Here is a 21,603-nt window from a genome sequence, read left to right on the forward strand (position 1 = left end):
TATAATTGGTTGCCTTTGTAATCCTATGTATTTTATTTTATGCATTTAAAAACATTGTTTTGAGGAGTCCATAGGCATCACTTGACTGCCACTGGGGTCTATGATACAAAAAAGGTTAAGATTTTCTGCTCTCTAGAAAAAAGGTCCCTTACCCCTGCCTGGATTAAAAATATAACTAATTACTTTAAACTGCTTCTAATTGTCCTTTTTAATTGTGGGGAGAGTAATTATTAGTGTGCTAAATACTTAATAGAGGAGGCTAGTACTGGCTTCAACAAGAGGAAAGAAAATAGGTAAAAGGGCTGATATCTGGTTTCTGTATTTTATAGTATATTGTTAGTGATAAAATGTTGCATCTTAAATGATTAAGGGAAATTATATGAGCTCAAAATTTTTATATTGTAACAGTTATATTTATTTTAATGAGTTTATGACATAATAGTTTCAGTTGACCTTGTCAAAATTAATATCTGCTACTTGACAATTAGAGTTGCAAGGCACAAGCTGTGAATGGTATATTCTTAAAGCATGGTATGTAATACTGTTGGCCGTAATTTTCTTAGCTTATATATGCTTGAATTTACTTTCTTTTCAAAGTTAATGATGGCAGTGTATTGCAGGCATAAACAGGGAGGAAAGATGTTGCATAATATATTATTTCATGCCATTTACTTGGAACAGAACTTCCCAATTCTATTTGTGGGATATATGGCAATTTTTTAAATTAAAAATTTCAGTTATTAAATTTCAGCACTGGTAAAAATGTTACCTATATTGGCCACAAAATGAATACCTTGATTATTATTTCTTACTCATTTCTATATCTAGTTAGAACTATTTAGTGCCTGAGACATTGTTTAAGTCTCTTAACGCTTCACCAGTCTTTTCCTTCTAACCCATAGACACATCTTTTCATTGAAACTTTTCTGAAATTTGTCATTTTAAAAGTGGTCATTACCTGGTATGAGTTTCCTGTAATCTGGGAGATTTTAGATAATTATTTCTTTAGAATTGTATAGGTGATTTCATGAATATACTACTTAAGTATTTTAATTTTCTGTGGAGCCATCGTTTTGCTTTAAAAAGGTTTGTCTTTTACTAAGGTTTACATGTTAATGCTAACAAAAATAGATTTGAGAATGAGAAATTGATGAATCATAAAAATTACCTAAAAGTTTTTAAACATTAAACAAAACTTGCATTAATTACAAATATAACAGGTTTCACCTAATCATAAGGGAAAGGAGAACAATGGCTTTTTGTTGTGTATTTGAGGATGATCAAAAATAACTTGATTTTATTATTTTTTTCTCTTTGTTTTGTGAATCCAAATTAAAAAATGTGCTGCAATGCATTTGGTTGAATGGCTACATTTTTTCTTAGTAGAGGATAATATATAAACTCTAATTTGGTCAGTATACAGTGAAAAGGATCTTAGAGGTCATTCAGTGTAATCCTTTAAATTTACATTATTTCCTACTTTATTTGAAAAACTTTTCTTAAGCATTTATTTGGTCATGACATTTTAAAAAGAGATGAAAATCTTTACTAAAATATAAATTTGGTGGGGGAGAGGATGTGGGTAATGACCTTCTTTATTTTGCCTTTCCAATTTTTGTTTTCTGGATAAATGAGTTCATCTTTTATTTTAATACATCTTGTATTCTCATATTTGGGAGAGGGGATGTGAGAAGGGAAGGAAACAGTTTTAATGAGAGATATTATTAATTTTAGAATATGACCTTTTTAATACTAAAAAGATTTCTGATTATTTGTGCTATCTATGAAATGTTTAGAAAGAGAAATAGAATTCTATTGTGAGACCATCTTCTTATAAAACTTATAAATTTCTTCAGCTTTTATTTGACTGAAGAGGCAAGCTATATAATCTTTAAAGAAATTTTCCAGGTTTGCTTTTGCCCTGTGGACACAGTTTCCATTCTTTGATTAAGATGAGGAGAAAGTTGGAGAGCTTGTTTTAAGATCTGTTTTTTTTCTTAGTTTGTCCAGTTGGTTTGGATTTGAATGATCTGTTTCACTGAATTGGAGATGCCTCATTTCCCGGCCTATTTTATTTTTCAGTTGGGGTGTAACACAGTACTGAGCCATCTGTTGTGGATTCACTTGAGAAAGATTATGACTTTTATAATCCTCTTCTTGCAGTTTCATTACTAATTTTGTTATGGGAAATTAAGTTTAAAAGTTAGACAATTTTGTTATTGTTTCTAATGGAACTTATGATTTAAATGTCAAATCTAATAGATAGGATTTTCTTTTTCTGTGTTTTAGCTAAAGAAATGCAAAATGATACATAAGAATTTTTAATTTTTCTGAACTCTTTTCTGTCTAGTCCTTGAGCATTTTCAGTGTTGGTTATGTATACTCAACCATATTCAACTATAAAGATAAGCACCAAACTACATGGCCTTTTCCTAAGAGAGATCAGACGTTTGGCCCAGAGAGAGCTAGACAGTAGGCCTAAAACAAATCTTTATACACTGTAACTCTCCCTTCACTTTTCATTTTGTTTGAATTTCATGGGGCTCTGTCTGTGGGGAAACTCAGAAATGAATTGGTTGCGGGGATTATTATTATTATTTTTTTTAGCTTTCTGATAAAGTCAAAGCAGGTATGAATGTCTAGAAAAGGAGAAGGAAATGTGAATAAGCTAATGCAAATTTTGTAGAATCACAAAAGCTTAGAAATGAAAAGGAGTTTAGAGGTTATTTAGTCCAACCCTTTTGTGTTACAGATAAAAAAACTGAGGTTAGGAAAGGATAAGTGATTTGCTTACAGTCACTTCATTCGTTAATGTTAGGAGTTAGGACCAGAGTCCAGTTCTCTTGACTCCTAATCTAGTGTTCTTTCTACTATGCTATTGCTATTTAATAGATCAAATAGGGATGTACTAACTGTAGCAGGCATTTCACTTGAACAACACGGAGGATCTGCTTTTGTTTTACTTCTTGGTTTACTTGAGGAAGCTTTAATGGTTGTTTAAATTCTGTAACCCTTTGAAAAAGCTAATCAAATAAAAAGGGAATACATAAAGATAAAATTTTATATTAAAAACTATTTTTAAGAATTCAGTGAATTTATTATTTTTAGACCTGTTCTCTCTTTCTTTTTAGATTTATTAGGTTTTCCTTTAGTAGGCTTCTGATAAAGGTTTTTTTTTTTCATATTTTTGTGAGAAGCTGCTTTTCTTGATTACAGCTTGCTTTTTCCATAGGTATGGTCCTCATTCGAAGTGAGAATGGACAGTTGTTAATGCTTCCTCAACAGACCTTGGCACAGATGCAGGCACAGGCCCATGCTCAGACCCAGCCTCAGAATACCATGGCACCACGCCCTGCAACTCCCACAAGTGCCCCTCCTGTTCAGATATCAACTGTGCAGGTGAGTGTACAAATTAGTACTTAGACATTTCGTTGTTTTCTTGTTCTCATCTTTGTGAGATATCATTTTGTTCTCACATTTTGAGCACTGCAAATCGTGGCTCCTTTTATCCTGAACTAGCCTTGGCCATATTTTTCTTTATAGATTTCATAAAGGATCCAACTCAATAGACTGAAACCTTTTCATTACTTATAGGGTACCAGCACAGCACTCAGGTTGTCCAGTTATTTACAAATGAGCACAATTCTTCCAAAAACACCTCTTTTAACAGGTCATTCTATTATTAATTTAGGATATTGGAACATTTAACTCAAAACTTATGAGGCTGTCATATAGTGGTAGCATTAGTATCTCATGATACCATTGTTGGGTATTAACTACAAGGATATATCCCAGGGTTAGACTCAGGATCTATTGTGAATTTTCTTTCCCTCCCTTTCTCTTTTTACTTTTTGACTGTGATTCTTAAAGCAAGGCATAATAAGATAGAGGAATCTTAGGTTTTAAAGCTAGAAAGGTCCTTGGTGATCCTCCAGTCCACCCCCTCATTTTACAGATGAGGAAATTGAGACTCACAGCAGGGAACTGACTTATTTATGATCACCGTATTTCAAAGTTAGAAGGGGTTCTAGGAGGCCATCTAGTCAAATCTGTACTTGATCAGAGAACTTCCTCTAGAGTTTTTTTTTTTTTTGTTTGCTTGTTTTTTTGATGTCTTGAATCTGCCAATGTAGGTTATGCAGAGGTAGTAAGTAGCAGAGTTGAGATTCAAACCCAAATCCTCTACTCTAAATATGGTATTCTTTCTGCAATACCTTACTAAATTAGAGGGTAAATATTCACAAAGTATTTTAAAAAGCAATTCACTCCACTTATTTAATTATAGGTCATTGCATATGTTTATTGATCACTTGCTAATTAAGTAAGGGTGGAGGTATGTGGGAGGAAAGGTTGTCAGAGAATTTAAAGTGAGAAGATGCCCATTGGCAATTAAACTGCAATATGAACTAAAACCAAACATCCCTGAAATTAAGATGTAAATTAGCAGCAAAGTAAAATTAACAATAATTTGATTTTTATGCAACTTTTCATGGGCAAACTTTGTTTTTGATATATTCAGTGTAGATTTTACACTTATAATCTGATGATAATGACTGACATTATTGAAAGAATGGCAATGATAACAGAAAATCATATGTAAGAAAGCCAAAGGAGACCCTTGCAGGTTTGTTCACAGTGGCAGTGATCACAGAAAGCCCTACCTAAGAAAGCCAAAGGAGACTCTTGCAGTTACTACGGAGTTGTTAAAAGGTATCTGTGTGCCATATGTAAGTTTTGAGAATTGCTCTTGTGTTATTGTCCTTCATAGACTTTGAGCCTTTACTGTGACATATAACTTACACATACTGAGATAGATGTTTTTTTGTATTACAAAACCTAAAACAGTATTTTAAAATGCCATATCCTAGGCAGCTGTGTACTTTGTCAATTTCAGTTCTGACTCAGGCTGAGAGTTCTGGTCTTCTTAACAGTTCATCTTCTTAACAATTATTGCTCACAGTTAATTGGAATTGGTTAGGTAAATCAACAAATGTTTAAAGTGTTGTATCACCTTATTTGTCATTGCATGTCAGGATCTGGGAATCTGATATGAGTTATCTGGAAAAAAATATCTTAGCTTTTAAGTTGGAAAATTTGGCTAGATCGTAAGATAGTAGTGGTACAGACACTTGTAACTGCTTTAAACATTCAAATCCCATGGAGTTAATCAAATGGAAATTAACTGTGCAGTTCATTTTTAATGTGTGCTTTTAAATAAGTATGTAAGATTGTGTGAATTGATCTTTTATTTGATTAGCTTCTTATAGGGTTCATGTGGAAGAATTAACATTACATATGTTATATTTTGATAAATGTAGAAGAATGTCAAAATTCTAAAATGTGATTGATTGATTATATATTGGGGGACAAAGATTTTTCTAATGGAATGTACTTTGTCCTAAGGGGAGATTATATTAAAACATTGTTTGCTTCTCTTCTGAGAGTAATTGCTGGTGATTAAAATGGGGACTAGCCCAGAACCTGAAAACAACTTTTCTTACTTTTCCTTAGCCCTATCATCTCAAACAGTAAAAAGTGCAATATCCTATTTAAGGCAGGAGAGTGTATATCAACTAGCAAACTTATGAAATATTTCCCAGTTTTAATCTTAAATAATCTAAAATGTTATTTTCCACAGTATAACAATGTTATCCTACACTCCCCTGATAGCATATATTAAATAAAATAAAACATGAAATATTTATAGTGTCATTTTAGTTTGTTTTACATTTTATAAACCTATCACACATATTTTAGCTGCCAGCCTTCTTTCAGGAAAGTATCAAAACTGAGTTGATAGAGGTCTAAATATCTTCTGTTTGTTTTGAGTTAAGGATTTTAAATGACCATTTCCCTGGCCTTATATAACACTTTAACCAATATATAATGCAGTACATATTTTTATTACTTTAATGCAGTTCTGTAGTCTTTACTAACATAGTAGTAATTCATAGCAAAACTTTGATGTGACTTTTTCAGACATTTCACATTTCTAAAAATATTCTCTTTATTTTAGGAAAAATAATTTTAATTTTATATTAGCGTTTTTGAGAAGACATAGATCATGTGGATTTATATGTTTTTAGCAAAACAGGTTTTGATTGCCTCTAGAATATTATTGAAATCTTTGAATAGCTATTAGGTGTGTTTAAATTTATAAGGCAATTATTTTAGATGATGACCGTATAATATATTTTTTAAATGTATTTGGTACTATATATGTTATAGAATTGATTTTTCTCATATGTTGGCCAGAATATCCTGTCTATCCTAACCTATATGCACATATTAATGCCAGTGCTTATCACTGTGCTTTGGAACATAGTAAATGCTTAAAAAATGCTTGTTGATACAAACTTTAGACAGTTCTGGCTTTTTTTCCCCCAGGCTCCTGGAACACCAATTATTGCACGGCAAGTGACACCAACTACCATAATTAAGCAAGTGTCTCAGGCACAGACAACGGTACAGCCAACTACAACGTTACAGCGTTCTCCTGTAGTACAGGTGAATAGTTACTAAAATGAAACTGTAGTCTTGAAATAATTTTAAGAACTCTGTTAAAGCAGTAGATTTTGATAATGGGTGGGGATATAAAGTGATATTTATAATTAATACCAGTGATTAGATGCTGCTTAGGCCTCATAAGCCTATTATAATAATTGAATACCATTTTATTTTGGGGTGCAAACTATTATTTGATCCTTTTACTGCTGAAGATTAAAAGTGGTGAGTTAAACATTTTGTAAGTTTTAATCAGCTCTGCGAGAAAGGATTGATACCTGTATTGCATCTAAAATCCTAAGCGATAGTAGTAAAATGACTATAGAAAGAATGAAAGTAAAGTGAGAGTTTTTTTGATTGTTCAGGAAATCAGTCCTCAAATCACTGGATGCACATCAGACTCAAATGTAAATAAGAAAATATTTATCACCTAACTTTTTATTCTTTATTGCTTATCCTTTCTCCAGGAGGTACCCAACTGGTAAAATAAGTGATTTTGGCCTATACAAGGATAGTTTTGTTCTAATTAATGAGTGAATATATTTCAGATAGCCTTCATATGTTTTGGCAAAATAAGAACAGGATTGTAGGTACTGTAAATTATTTGGTATTATTGGTCTCAGATTAATTGAAAATTAAGATACATTTAAAGAAAATTTAGAATAGACATTCTTTTAAACATCCTATTTATATAGTGAAACATCTTCATCTAATTAGGAAGAAGAAATAGATAGTTTTGATATCTAGGCAATATATTTATAGAAATTAACATTTATAGTTAGTAAATTTTTGAATAGCATATTAGGTAATCAAGTTTGATACTTTCCTGATATTTTGGAAAATCTTTTGAAAGATGATTTGAAATGTGTCTCCTAAATTTTTTTATAGAGTCGTGAAACCTTGGAGTTGGAAGGGATATCAGAGAACATTTAGTTTAACCTATATTTGAGCAGGTACTCTATGATATCCCTGATTAGATTTCATTCAGCTTTTCAGCTTCTGATGGAAGACCTCCAATGACGGGGGATTTACTACCTCTATAGAGAGCTTATTCTATTTTTGGACAGTTCTGATTATTAGGAAGTTTTTCCTCAGATAGAATGGAAATCTGCCTTTCTGCATCTTCCGAATCTTTGCCTAGGTCTTCCCCCTAGGGTCAAGCAAGTGAGTCTAATCTTTTCACATCTTTTCACGTAGTTCATCAAATACTTGAAGACTGCTAACATGTTCCTTCCCTTTCCCCACCAACTCTTTACTTTGATGCTTGTCTGACATAGTTTTAATTTCCCTCATCACCCTTCTTGCCTTCTTCTGGAATTATTTCTGTTTGTCCCTGTCCTTCCTAAAATATGCTCAGAACTTAATAAAATATTTCAGATATGATGTGACTGGGAAAGTACTCTAACCTATCTTGTTCTCATTACTTAATTTCTATTAATACAGCCTGAGATTGCATTAGCTTTTGTGACTGTCATAGTATACCACTGATTTATGTTAAGCTTGAAGTCCACTAAAAATCCCACACTTTTTCCTATAATAAATAAGTATTGTTTAGCTATACCTTCCCCATATTACACTTAATGCAATTGATTTTTTTAAAAACCCAGTAAGATGTTGGAATTCATAAATATTAAATTTCAGCTTAGTAATTTGACCCATCATTTAAGCCTCTTGATTTTTTTTTTGTATTTTGAGTGTTTCTTCCAGTAATTAGCAATTTCTCTCAATTGTAGATTTGATACATATGCCATCATCCAAATCATTGATTAAAATTGTTGAACGAAACAGGGCAAAGGACAGATTCCTGGGGCATTCCGTTAGGTACTTCCCTCCAGTTGACATCATTCTTTGGATTGGGTTGTTCAGCCGGTTTTAATTTCACCTAACTGTAGTTCACATCTCTCAGTTGGGTTTATAATGGTACTTGAAGAGATTTTTGTCACCTACTGGAATTCAGGTATATACTGTGTCTAAAGTGTTCCCATGTTCTAGACTAGTAACTGTCAAAAAAAGAAATGGATTAGTCTGGAATTAGGCTGGACTTGTACATGATAAAGCCTTAAAAACTCTAGTGCCTCCATATCTAAATGTACACAAACCATTCCTTTAATAATTTTTTTCAGAAATCAAAGTAAAATTCATTAGCCTATAGTTTGAAAAATCACCCCCCCCTTTTAAATACTGTGACAGTCTTGTGCCACCTCTCCTATTACCACAGTTTTTCTGAGATCATGTGTAGCCCTGCTGTCACATCCACAAGTTCTTTCAGTACCTTTATGTTCAAGACTGGTGACTTAAACTGATGGGGGGCATGTAGATGTTATCTTATAGTCTTCTCAACTTATCTTGGATTTCATTTCCCTATTAACTTTTTTTACTTAGTCTGAAATCATTCTACTTTGTAGAGAAAAGAGAAGCAATATATGATTGGTTCTTTCATTTCTTTATGGTTGATTATTTTTATCCCATGTATATTAAAATAGCAACCCTGTCTCTTCTTTGGTCTTCCTCTTGTCCCCAACATAGCAAAGAAGATTCCCCCTTTTTTGTTACCTATAGTATTTATTAGTTTAACATTTTTCTGGGGGGTAAAATCTTTTTAAGAAGGTTGGTGGGATATTATAAGCAATATCACTTCATAAAACTATGAAATAGGGGAAGGAAAACAAGTGTACCTAAAACTTGGTGAGAGACTCAACTAAGCAAAATCATCCCAAGGGCATTTAAAAGTGAAACTGAAAGGACAACAAAGACAAAAAATGGAAAAGATCTGTGAAGATTTCTATAACAAACTGTTTTCTCCATCAATGACAGTGGAGCCACCACATTTGGACTCTAACATCACAGTCCCTGATGTGCTATAGGAAGAAGTGGAAATGACACTAAAGAAAACAAAGATGGAAAGAGCATCTGGACTGGACCAAGTATACACAAAGGAGGTCTGTGCTGGAGGTGATTCAATTTTGAGTGCATTGAGGGATTAATTCTCAAGGTATCTGAAAAAGGGAAGGATACTAAATGCCTGGAAAAAGTCACAGACCTTATTATTACCCCAAAAAGGCAACTGAGAAAATATCAGCAACCACTGACCCATGTGACTACTTTCTCACCTCTACAAAATTTTTTATGAGATTTTATATATTGAGGGCATCATTGATGAAAGCATGAGAAGGGAATAGGCAGGCTTTTGCAAATAATAATCTACAGCAGACAACATCTTTACAGTTACATAATTGACTGAAAGCTGTAGAGAATGCGATATACCACTGTGCTCATTGTTTGACTATAAAGAATTTGATTTGGTTGAGCAAAACACCACCTTAAAGGGGTTCCTTCAATAAGGTGTCTCCTTGCCATTTGTCAAAATCAAATAAAATTCTTTGAAAAGTGTAAGAACAGAAAGAACTTTTGGTTGATCTCCTGGTTATTAATAATGATTCATAGTGATGCGTATGACATGATCCTTAAAACCAGTTGATGTATGCTCATCAGAGATATTTGCCACCATCATGGAGATAGTGCTGTTCAGTGTACAGATGGAAGAGGGATTCTCTATAGATGGTGAGGTCCTCCAGATGTTCCTGTTTGCGGATGACATTGTGCTGACTACATCAAGACCTGGAACATTGCCTCCTAAATATGATCTAAAATCACTCTAAAGAGGTCGGCATAATTATCCACACAGGAAAAACCAAGTGGACAAAGAATTTTGCCTGTTGTCCATACTATGATATGCATTTCAGTGGACAACCCATAGAGCTGGTTCATCAATACATATATCTTGGACATACACAGTGGATGGACAATAAGCTATACCCAAAATTAAGCAGAAGGAGGAAAGCAGGCTGGATTGCCTTTAGGATATGTGTAGCACTTTCAGTAACCCCAAGTTTCCTCCTGAAACAAAAGGTTATTTTTTTAAACAGCAGTATTCTTTTGGTGATACTGTATGCCAGAAGCCAAGGAATACTACAATATTTGAAGAATTAAAGTTGAGGGCACCCAAAGAGTAATGGAGAGTTGCATTGTTGGCATGTGTAGGTTGCATCATATTGCCAAGGAAGAATTGCTTAGGAGGAGAGGCATAAAGGATGTCAGCAGGAGATACATAACTGGAAAAGAAAGTGGGCTAGTCATATAGTGAGCACAAGGGATAAGTAAAGGACAGTGTGCATATGATGCCAAGAGATCTAGAGGAAGGCCCTAACATATTAGGTGGACCACCCTGTCCTGCCCCTGTGGAGGAAAGAAATGGACAAAAATACCATTGGATGAGAAGGCATGGATGGGTTCTGATCTGCACCACTGGAGGGAGAAATCACATCGATGAGCTCAAAGATCTGTCAGAGGAAAAAAAAAAGTCATTCATCATAAACCTCAGCTTTGTTTTAGCATTTCTCACATGCTTATCTGATACTCTTGTGTTCATTACCAGTTATCTATCTGTCCTTGCTTCCATCTTCTGTATTTTGGAAAAAAACTATTGGTTGTTGAATTCCCTGTGCAGCCACATCATTATCTTTATGTAGCTTCTTTTATTCTTTAGCAGAATTGTTTGTGATCATGGTAGGCCTTCAGATCCTATCTTTTATCAGATATATTTTACCCAGCTTTCCCCTTCTTATCTTATTAATGAACTTTATGATGGCATAGTCATTTACTTCTAAGATTCCTCTAATTTCTAATATAAAAAGTTTATCCCTATTTGTCAGTACTAGGTACAGAGTAGCAGTTATTCTGCCTTTTGAAGAATGAAATGTATCATGAAGGCAAGTCAGAATTTTCTTAGCCGTTCTACTTGTATCAGAGAGCTCAAGAAGATGTTTATTTAGTTAAGTATCTATATACGGTAGCTGAATCTTAGTTTTCTCTTCAAGGTTCTGCTTAAAGTTAATGACTGAAGATTAAATGAAACTAGTTCATTAATGAGAACAGTATAAATATGGCAGTTGTATAGGTGATTTAGGTTATTAACTTGCTTATTAAAGGCAAGCACCCAACTTAAAGAACCTGTACTTAGAAAAGATGCCCCTATATCACATTTGTTTGATTTAGTTAGTAACTTTATAAAGTTCAGATATCATGGCCAGTTATTCTTCAATGTAAATTAATTCCAGTTTTTTTCCATCCTAATGTCTGAGGCCAATTATAACAAGGGAATGCAAGTTTTGTTTGGAAGTGGGAAAAAGTTAGTAATTTGGAGTACAGAGCACTTAGGCAGTGTTGGTGTGGAGAAGAGGTACAGAAAGTAAGTTGGGATGATAACAAAGACAAACCTTGGCAGTTAACAAATCTTTCATAGAATTGTCCATACACTTGGGAAATGGACAGGAAACTCTTTCCTTTCTTCTGTGCCATGTGGCTGCCTGCTCCTAGGATTGTTTTTTTTTTTTTTAAAGTGTTATAGTCTAGCGACATTAGCACTTAAATAAACTTTCCTGGGCTGGCATAAGGAATCTAACTTCTATTTTTAGTATTGCTCCTATGGGCAAATATATTGTGGGTTTCAAACAGTTTACCTATTAATGAACTTCTGTGTATATCCTGTTCATATGTAAGCAAAATATGGAGAAAGAAAAAGAAATACTTGAAGGCTAGGTTTGCAAACGAAGAAAGTATATATTTTAAAATATCAGTGAATATTCAGGTATGTTAATGTAAAATAGAACAGCAATATTAGAAATTTGTTTGAGACCCTGCAACTTGAACTATAGGAGGTTGTTAGTGTATGTTTAGCTCTACCAGATTTGCTTGATTTGTTAGCAGTCATAATAACAATTCCCTTACTTAATATTTTATTCTTGTCTAAAACTGACCATCTTTCTTATTTAGCACATCTTTTTGAAGATCCTCCTCTTTGTGACTCTTGATGAGATTAGTTTTTGAAGTATTTTTTTTTTTAAGGAGTTGGAGACAGGATGGATGGATATTGTAGCAAAAGGACCTAGTACTTCCTCTGAGATTTAATCACCTTCTCTTGTGACATATTTAATCTGTATACTGTTTTTAATTTTAGCATGAATATCCTTATTGGGGGTGTTTTGATATTTTTCAAGTACTGTTCCAGTCAATTAGTGAGTTAGAAAAATTTAAGATTAGGAGAGCTGTTGTAGTGGAAAGACTACCAACTTGGAATCAAAAGATGGTTCAAATTCTAGATGCCACTTACTATAACTGTGTGACCTTAAGCAAATCACTTCACTTCATTAGGTCTCAGTTTTCTTTTCTATAAAATGGATGGAACAAAGAATTGGATTACATTTTTCTGGTCCCTTCCAGTTCTGAAAATTTGTGATTCTATGAATTAAAGATTGATGAATTCGATGAGGAAAAGATAAGGGGGACAGTGGTTTCTGATGCCCACTTTCCTTGAGTAGCAGGGGCCCCATTTTACTAATTAAGATAAATATTATTAACCTTTTTAGACACTAAGACAGATTTTAACACTGACTTCTTAAAGCCAAATTATTTTTAATTCCTAATTTTGAAAAGACCAAATTCTATCAATATTTGACACAAGTACAGAGTTTTTATATTAGCGTGATACTATGAAACTTCAGAGACACAAATGTTTAATGCTATACCATTTTATTCAAATTAGAGCCTGTGTAATCTTCAGTTAATAAATGTTTGTAACTCACTTTTCATTTTAAACCTGAGTACTTTTGTGCCATCCAGTGGTCAGGTTTCAGTATTGCAATACCAGATGATTGGTTGTCTTTATGTAGTACCAATTTTGATGTTTCTAGTAGCTGTAGGAAGTTAAATTAATAGTAGCTATATCTGAAAGCTGACTTTGACTTCATGATGTGCAATTACCAATTATTTCATATTTGTTGTAGCCTCAGATTGTTCTGGGTAGTACTGCACAGACAGCTGCATTAGGAACAGCTTCCGCTGTACAGACTGGAACTCCTCAGAGGACTGTACAAGGAGCCACAGCAACTTCTGCTGCTGCCACAGTAAGACCATACTTTCACTCTTCTTATTCTCAAGCAGGGGTTCTTTACCTTTTTGGTGTCGTGGATCCCTTTTTTGCCTTCTGGTGAAGCCTTTGGACCCCTTCTCAGAACATTGTTTTTAGTGCATAAAATATATAGAATTGCAAAGGAACCAATTATAGTGAAAATAAATATGATTTTTTTTCCATATAAGTTTATGGATTTTCTGAAATCTAGGCCATTAATTCATTAGAGGTTCTTGGACCCTCAGTTAGGAACACCTAACTAAAGAGATGTGTAGATACAAAATGACGTGCTGGTCAAGCACATTAAGGGTCTATTATATATAATTAAGAAAATTATTAGGTTAATAACAATAGTTTACATTTATATGTTGCTTTGAGGTTTACAAAGTGCTTTCTGTTTATCTTCCCAGTAGCCCTGTGAAGCAGGAAACAAACCTTCACTAAATTCCTCTCCTGATTTTGCATGATGACGTGGAATTGACCCTGGGTTTGTGAAAGTTATGCCAAAAGAGCACTGACTTTTTTTTTTGGCTAGGCAATGGGGTTAAGTGACTTGCCCAGGGTCACACAGCTAGTAAGTGTCAAGTGACTGAGGCCGTATTTGAACTCGGGTATTCCTGATTCCAGGGCCGGTACTCTATCCACTGCACCACCTAGCTGCCCCTAGAGCATTGACTTTTGAAAGACTGTACAGGCTCAGTAATGGACTTTGTGTCTGTTGTCCAAGGACTAGCCTAGTTGAATTAGATAGACTGATCACTGTAGTATTGGTCCAACAACTCATTAAATAGTGTCCCAAAGGGTGGAAGAATTGTCATCACTATCAATTTCAGGAATACTCTTACCACTGAAATTACAGATCTATTAAGTATTTTTGGAAAGGGAGCAAATCAAAGTTCATATTATAGTTTTTCCAGTGATAAAAGTCTCTGTTTAGTTTCATTCCTATTATTTATATACACGAGGGGACATCAATTTACATTGTATTTTCACCCCAAGTCAAAATTAATTTTTGAGTATACAAAAAAGGAACCTATTTTCTTTTGCTTTTAAAGATTTTCATGCCAGAATTCTAGAGGTATACATTTTTGCATCTTTATGAAAATAAATTTAATTAAAAAATACAAAGTAGAAGAAATGTACATACTACAGTGGGACTAGAAGCTGTTAATGAAAAATTGCCTTTTTAATACTTTTTGGGTCACTTATTTGTTTTTATATTTAACACAGGAAACTATGGAAAATGTGAAGAAATGTAAGAATTTTCTATCTACGTTAATAAAATTGGCCTCATCTGGTAAACAGTCTACAGAGACAGCAGCAAATGTCAAAGAATTAGTACAGAACTTGCTGGTAAGAACATTTTTGAACAATAGTATTTTGCCTTAGCATATGTTTTGATGCAAAAAAAAAATAGTTGTGCTTTGATGTGATTATGTAGGGCAGGTGTGAAAAGAAAATACATCTCAAAATCTGGTGAAACTAAAAAGTATTATTTGGACAAGGTTACAATGGACTAGATTAAATTTTTTGTCAAAACTATAAAGAGGGAGAAATTTGGACCTTATGAGAACAGCTTCTGGAGGAAGCCCAAACCCAACTTTACCTCCAGCTTTGGGCATTTCCAAACCAATCTGCCTTCCGTCTGACCATTCTCCTCATTCCTTCCCACCAGAATTCAGACTCTCCCTCTGGGACCTTGGGCTCTGATAGCTGAGCTTTCACCTTATCTTGTCTAGAACTAGGTCTCCATGCCACTTCTTGGCCATTTCTAAACTGTGCTACCTACACTTTGGTTATTTTCCTCATCTCCCTCCTATCAGAATTACAACTCTCTCCTTGGGAGTGTGGATTCTCATTAGGTTAACTTTATTTTTACTGGAATCAGGCTGCTGTGACACCTGATGCTGCCATGAGGTAAGCTAGGATCCTTGGCCATTCTCTGTCTCCAGCACCATCGAGGCTACACTTAGGCAAGGGGATTGGTGCCATTGAAGGACCATGTCTGATTCTTCTGGGAGGTTTCTGGCTTACATTTTGTGCATTTATGGGGAAGAAGAGATCAAATAAAGAAAAATAAAATGCAGATTCCAGAGTTGAAGACATATGAATGTGTTAACAAGATGTTAGCACTTTGTTACCCCTTTATGAAGTGTGGTAAAATTCCTTAATTGAATTATCATGAGAAACTGACTTGGCTGAGCAAAAGATTGTCCATTCTTTAACAGACAGTTGAGTTAATTAGTTTTAGACTTAGGTCATTCAGCAGGTAGCAAAGACACTTTTGATTCAAGCCTAAATTGGATACACATTCTTTATGGAGACATAGAGCACTAGCATTTTAGGCAGGAAGCAACTTCTAGAAGCAAGAAATATGACCGTAGAAAAGAGAGATGACCATGGATTGAAGAGAGAACAAGCTGTTACTTTTGAAAGTTGAACTGCAGAAAGATGAGTCCACTTGCTTGTTATGAGGAAACTGTCAGAACTAGATCATACCTTAGAGGATCGATTCTGAGGATGGTGAAATAGGATATTGTTTCCTACCAATGAGTTAAGAAACTCAACCAATATATCTTAGTCACAATGGAACTCATATGCAGATAATTAGGGAAGGGCTGAAATACAAAGACAACTTCCTACCCAACCCAGTGATCTGGTTATAGTGGCTCCAGAGGAATACTGGGTAGCCATAGAGGATTAGGTAGGTTAACTTGAGCCATCTGAAAGCTCTGGATTAGGACTACTGGCCAATATGAAGTCAGATCCTGTCTGACCTAATAATCTAGTTGCATAGGGGAACATAGGGTATTTGTAGGAGACTATAGTAGCTTGAGCCATACATCAATTTAGGATTATAACTGTTGGTCAGCAGGTATTAATAGCCATTGAAAAGCTCAAGAGAATATAGAAGGAGTTCAAGGATTACTTGACTTGTGAACATACCTCAGGAAAAATGGGAAAGACCATATACTTCTGGGAGTAATAGTTACTTTGACCACATTTGTCCCTTACATGTATGTCCCATTACCATTGTACTCTTAAACTTATGCCCATTATTCCTGTTTGTAGAATATGCCCCAGATTTATTGGGGGAGGGGGAATGTTTTGTAGCAATTTTTTTCGTATGTCATTTTAGTAAATGTAAATTGTATTAAACTTTCCATTCTAATCAGGTGGTGAATTTCATTATGAATGTTGTTTTTTAGGATGGGAAAATTGAAGCAGAAGATTTTACCAGTAGGTTATACCGAGAACTTAATTCTTCACCTCAACCTTACCTCGTGCCTTTCCTGAAGGTAATTTATACATCCTTAATCCTTTGATTTTTTTTCAGTATTCATGTACTTGGAACAATGAGAAGAAGCATGATTTTTTTTTAAGGAACAAAAAGAATATAGTAGTTCTAAAGCGGTGTGTGTACGCTTAAATTGAGTTACCTGTCCAGATTTTTGAGTCTTTTTTAAATCTAGCTCCATGATAAAATTTAAGTATGTTCTTTAAGAAAAGCTTCCCCCGAAATTATTAGATATCACAATACCATGAAGCAGTACATGTTTTGAATACCTTTAGGAAAATAAGGAAACTCAGGTTTCTGAATTTGCCAAGTAAATATAGTTGTCAGTTGCTTTGTGGACAATTTAGGCATGAATCCAGGGACTGACTAGAAGAAGGAAAGAGAACTTTTCTTATTCTGATAGGCAGTCCCTTATTCATATTAGGAATTAAGAAGAAACAGAAGACTTTGTTAGCAATATGTTTCTAGAGAGAAATTAGGGGAAAACAAATGGTGCTAGATTTTGTATTGGGGATATTTTTGTTAATAGCAAAAAAAATCAGACATGTAGAAAATATTTTCTACATAGATTTAATGTTCTTTGTGGGTTTTAGTAGCCATGTGAAAATCTTAGTGAATATGGGAGATATGGCTGCATAGTGGGAACAGCTTTAGCTAGGAAAAATGGTTTTCACATAGACTAGTCAGTGACCGAACTTTTCTTTGACAGATGTTTTTATATAATATAGGACTTGATCCTATGATTTTATTTTATTTTATTTTTTAGGCAATTGGGGTTAAGTGACCTGCCCAGGGTCACACAGCTAGTAAGTGTCAAGTATTTGGTCTGAGGCCGGATTTGAACTCAGGTACTCCTGACTTCAGGGCCGGTGCTCTATCCACTGTGCCACCTAGCTGCCCCTTTGATCCTATGATTTTAATGCAGTTATAACCCTGTTTGACGTCACTAGGAGTTGGGGGAGAAACTGAAACTTTGAGGTTGATGTTTTAAATCCAGAGTGGGGAGCTCCCTTCATCCCAACTGCCTTTAAAAATTACTTTAGAAGACCTTATTATTTGTCAAATTAAATTTGAAAATCTTAAAAAAAATTTTTTTTAAACTATTATATGAAATGTGAACTTAACCCTATTTTCTTTTTCAGAGGAGTTTACCTGCCTTGAGACAGTTAACACCAGATTCAGCAGCTTTTATCCAGCAAAGTCAGCAACAGCAGCCCACAACACAGGCAACAACTGCCCTGACAGCAGTGGTGCTGAGCAGCTCCGTTCAGCGCACAGCAGGGAAGACTGCTGCCACCGTCACAAGCACTCTTCAGCCACCAGTCATCAGCCTGACACAACCCACACCAGTCAGCGTTAGCAAACAAGGACAGCCTACACCTCTGGTATGGAAAGGGAAGGATGTTTTCTATTAGTTCACAGTTGGCAGAGTATAATGTTGCCTTTCACTCTTAAATCAAGCGTTTAGCTCAGCAGAAACCTTTTTGTGAACATTAAAAAAAAAGTCCTGCTAGGAAGAAAATCATCTATTATTTTAAATAGTTCAAATGTATGTAAGAGATTAAAGCCCTATAATGTGTTTTATTTCTCAATAAAAAGAAATAAGCATAAGCAAATTGTCCTTTAACCATTGACATATCCATATCATTGGTATAATAAATATTTTAATGAGTCCAGTTTACTACACTGTCTTTGAGTTATATTTTTGGTCAGATTTTCTAAGAGTTTTCTGTCCTTTGAGAGAAAAATGCCACTAGCAATAGTTGTATTAGTTAACTCATTACATGCAAGAAAATTTTGAAGGTACCTATATCTACATAGATATATGCATGTATAATGCATACTCATATGTATGTATATATATAATATATAAAAATGTATATATTGCACAGATTTACGCACATATGTATATGTACCCATAACTACATAACGTGTGTGTATTAAAATAAAGCCTGGTTGGTACCAGTTTTACCATTCTATTTATATTAGTAATATAGCATAGCACCTTAAGGTGTACAATGTGCTTTCCTCATAACAGTCCTATGAAGTAGGGACATCTTACAAATGTGGAATTTGAGGCACATGGTGGTGTTAAGAGAGTTGTTTGAGGTCATCTAACTAGTAAGTATCAGAGTCAGAATTTAAACCTAGCTCTCCTAACTCTGAGTCCAGTGCTCTCTCCGCTGTACTACCTCCCACATAAACACTTAAATTTATATAGATTTTAAAGGTTGCAGAACTTTTCAGGTATTCTCCTTCTACTGCACTCTCTGCCCCCCCATTCCCCTTTGAATCTCTCAGGGCTTTCTGTTACATCATATTGCCTCTTCATAACTTTTCAGTCCAAGATAACAGATTGTTAGGAGCTCATTGAACAGAAAATGTATGATGCAATTCAAACTAATAAGATTTTAGTAATCCATTCTCTCAATTACTCAAATTAAGCTATTTTTGCATGATTATTTGTCTGAGACACTTAACAATACAATGGTAATTAGGAATGATTTAAAAAAATAAATACAGTAAATCTTTACTGACCACTTATTATATTCAGGTCACTGGGATGAACACAGAAATGAATGAGACACAGTCCCAGCCCTCAAATAGCTTAGAATTTGGTAGGGACCATATGAACACAATAATCATAGTAAAATCCAGAGTGGGATAGATAAGCTGCATGTAAGAAGTACAAGCAGAGGGCTATGGAAGTTCAGAGCAAGGAAAGTCCTCGTGTAAACTTCTTGTGAACCAGGATTATTTCTTTGTATTTGTATCCCAAGTGGCTAGCACAATGCCTAGCATAGTAGGCCCTTTTCATTGATTGAGCTAACTTGAGAATTTCTTAGAAGTGACATTTGAATTGGGTATTCAAGGATGGGTAGGATTTGGGCAGGCAGAGGTGAAGAAGAAGACGTTCAAAGCAAAGAGAACGACAGCATGAAAAGGGATGAAAGTGAGAAAGTTTAGGGCATGGTTGTGGAGCATCCACTTCTCAAATTTGACTTGCAGTTAGGATCCTCACAAGTGATACTGTGAGAAGCAATATGATATAGTGAGCGGAAAGAGTGAGCAGTAGAATCAAAGTCAGTAGATTTGGATTCAATTCCTAGCTCTTACACTAATTAACTGTGGAACTCCAGACAAGCCACCTAACCTTGCTGTCTAGATTTCTTTATCTGTAAAGTGGGGATAGTACTTCACAAATCCACAGGGTTCTTCTGAGCATTTGCAAAATGCTATGTAAATGTAAATATATGAAGTGCTATTATTAGCAGTTTTATGGGGGGGTGGGTGGGTAAATTTGGACCAGATTATAAAGAACCTTGAATGCCAGGCCTAATAGTTTGAAGATATGCAATAAAATTTTGAACTGACATGTTTTAATTAATTTCACTATAATCAGGATAGAAAGATTAGTTTGTATTAATCAGTTCCATTTTTATACAAAAGACAAAACCTATGCAACAATGCAAAGTATATTTTCCTAAAACAATTTAGCAAAATAGGAAGAAAAGAAGGGAAATTGTTACGTGCATCCTCACAGTAATGATTTGTAATTTGTCAAAGTAAAGGAAGGCTGTATTATTTAATTTTGACAAATATACGAGTACTGTTCTGTTGCTGTTTAATGTTACCTTCATTTATATAACTGTAGTCAGTGTGTATGCATTTCTTCGACTCTATTTCATTCTGCATCACTTCATACAAATCTATTTCTATGAATTTTTAATATTTGTAATTTGTTATGGTAAATAATATTCCATACACTTTCCTACTAGTTTGTTTGGTATTTCCCAATCATTAGGCACATAGTTTGTTTCCAACTCTTTGCTATTATAAGTAGAGTTGCTATGAATATTTTTGAACAGCTGGATTTTAAATAGGTGTAAACAGCTTCATAACTTTTTTCCTTGCACTTCGAAATTGCTTTCCAAGTGGTTAGACCAATTTACCAATTTAGCATGCCTGCTTTCCCATGCCCCATTCAATATTGAATTTTTCCATCTTTCATTATCTTTGTCTCTGTGATGAGGGTAAGAGCATAAGTCAGAATTGTTTTAATTTGCATTTGAATGACTGTGCATTTCTCTGACAATTAACAACTTTGAATATTTTTTAAAATGGCAGTTGGTAGGGTTTTTTTTAAACTGGTTTTTCATGTCTTTGACCTTTATTTATTGTGTATCAGCTCTTATATATTTGTGTTAATTCCTTGAAGATTTTGCATGTCAGAAAAGCTTGTCCCAGAAGTGTAATGCATTCCTCCCTCCCCCAAGGATTTATTTAAATAACCTTTGAGAACAGAAGTGTAAATTAATACAGTTGCTAATTATACTTCCTTGTACCTGACTTTTCATTATGCTTATATAATAAAAATTCTCATATATATATATATGTGTGTGTGTGTATGTATGTATATATGTATGGTGTATATATATACTCACATGCATATATTGTTTTTCTAGGAAATAAAGAATCAAATGTTTTGATAACATAAGAGAATAAGACACTGTAGATTAGAAAGCATGGCATTGGCATTATGGGAACATATTCGATATTCTTTGGTCTTTTTCCACTAGGTTATCCAACAACCACAGAAACCAGGGGCGTTGATAAGACCTCCACAGGTAACATTGACACAAACTCCTATGGTAGCATTGCGACAGCCACACAATCGTATCATGCTCACTACTCCTCAGCAAATTCAACTAAATCAACTTCAAACAGGTAAGGCTACATACTTTTGTTTAGTTGTTGTTGTTGTTGTTGTTGTTGCTTTGAGCGTGGCAGTCAGGGTTAACTGACATGCCCAGGATCACACAGCTAGTTGTGT

The 21,603-nt window shown here is 34.4% G+C and overlaps 1 protein-coding gene across 1 annotated transcript in view; it reads left to right on the forward strand.

The window, feature by feature from the left end:
* The window catches only part of TAF4 (TATA-box binding protein associated factor 4), a 140,305-nt gene that overhangs the window by 99,436 nt on the left and 19,266 nt on the right, over nt 1–21,603 (forward strand). Inside the window, exons 3-9 of the mRNA XM_027847582.1 lie at nt 3,233–3,399; nt 6,388–6,507; nt 13,347–13,466; nt 14,702–14,824; nt 16,681–16,770; nt 17,912–18,154; nt 21,350–21,497. Coding sequence (XP_027703383.1) covers nt 3,233–3,399; nt 6,388–6,507; nt 13,347–13,466; nt 14,702–14,824; nt 16,681–16,770; nt 17,912–18,154; nt 21,350–21,497 — 1,011 coding nt within the window. The remainder of the gene's footprint in view (nt 1–3,232; nt 3,400–6,387; nt 6,508–13,346; nt 13,467–14,701; nt 14,825–16,680; nt 16,771–17,911; nt 18,155–21,349; nt 21,498–21,603) is intronic.

The sequence above is a fragment of the Vombatus ursinus genome, unplaced genomic scaffold, assembly GCF_900497805.2.
Source record: "Vombatus ursinus unplaced genomic scaffold, bare-nosed wombat genome assembly UNPS02000580.1, whole genome shotgun sequence".
Taxonomy (NCBI): domain Eukaryota; kingdom Metazoa; phylum Chordata; class Mammalia; order Diprotodontia; family Vombatidae; genus Vombatus; species Vombatus ursinus.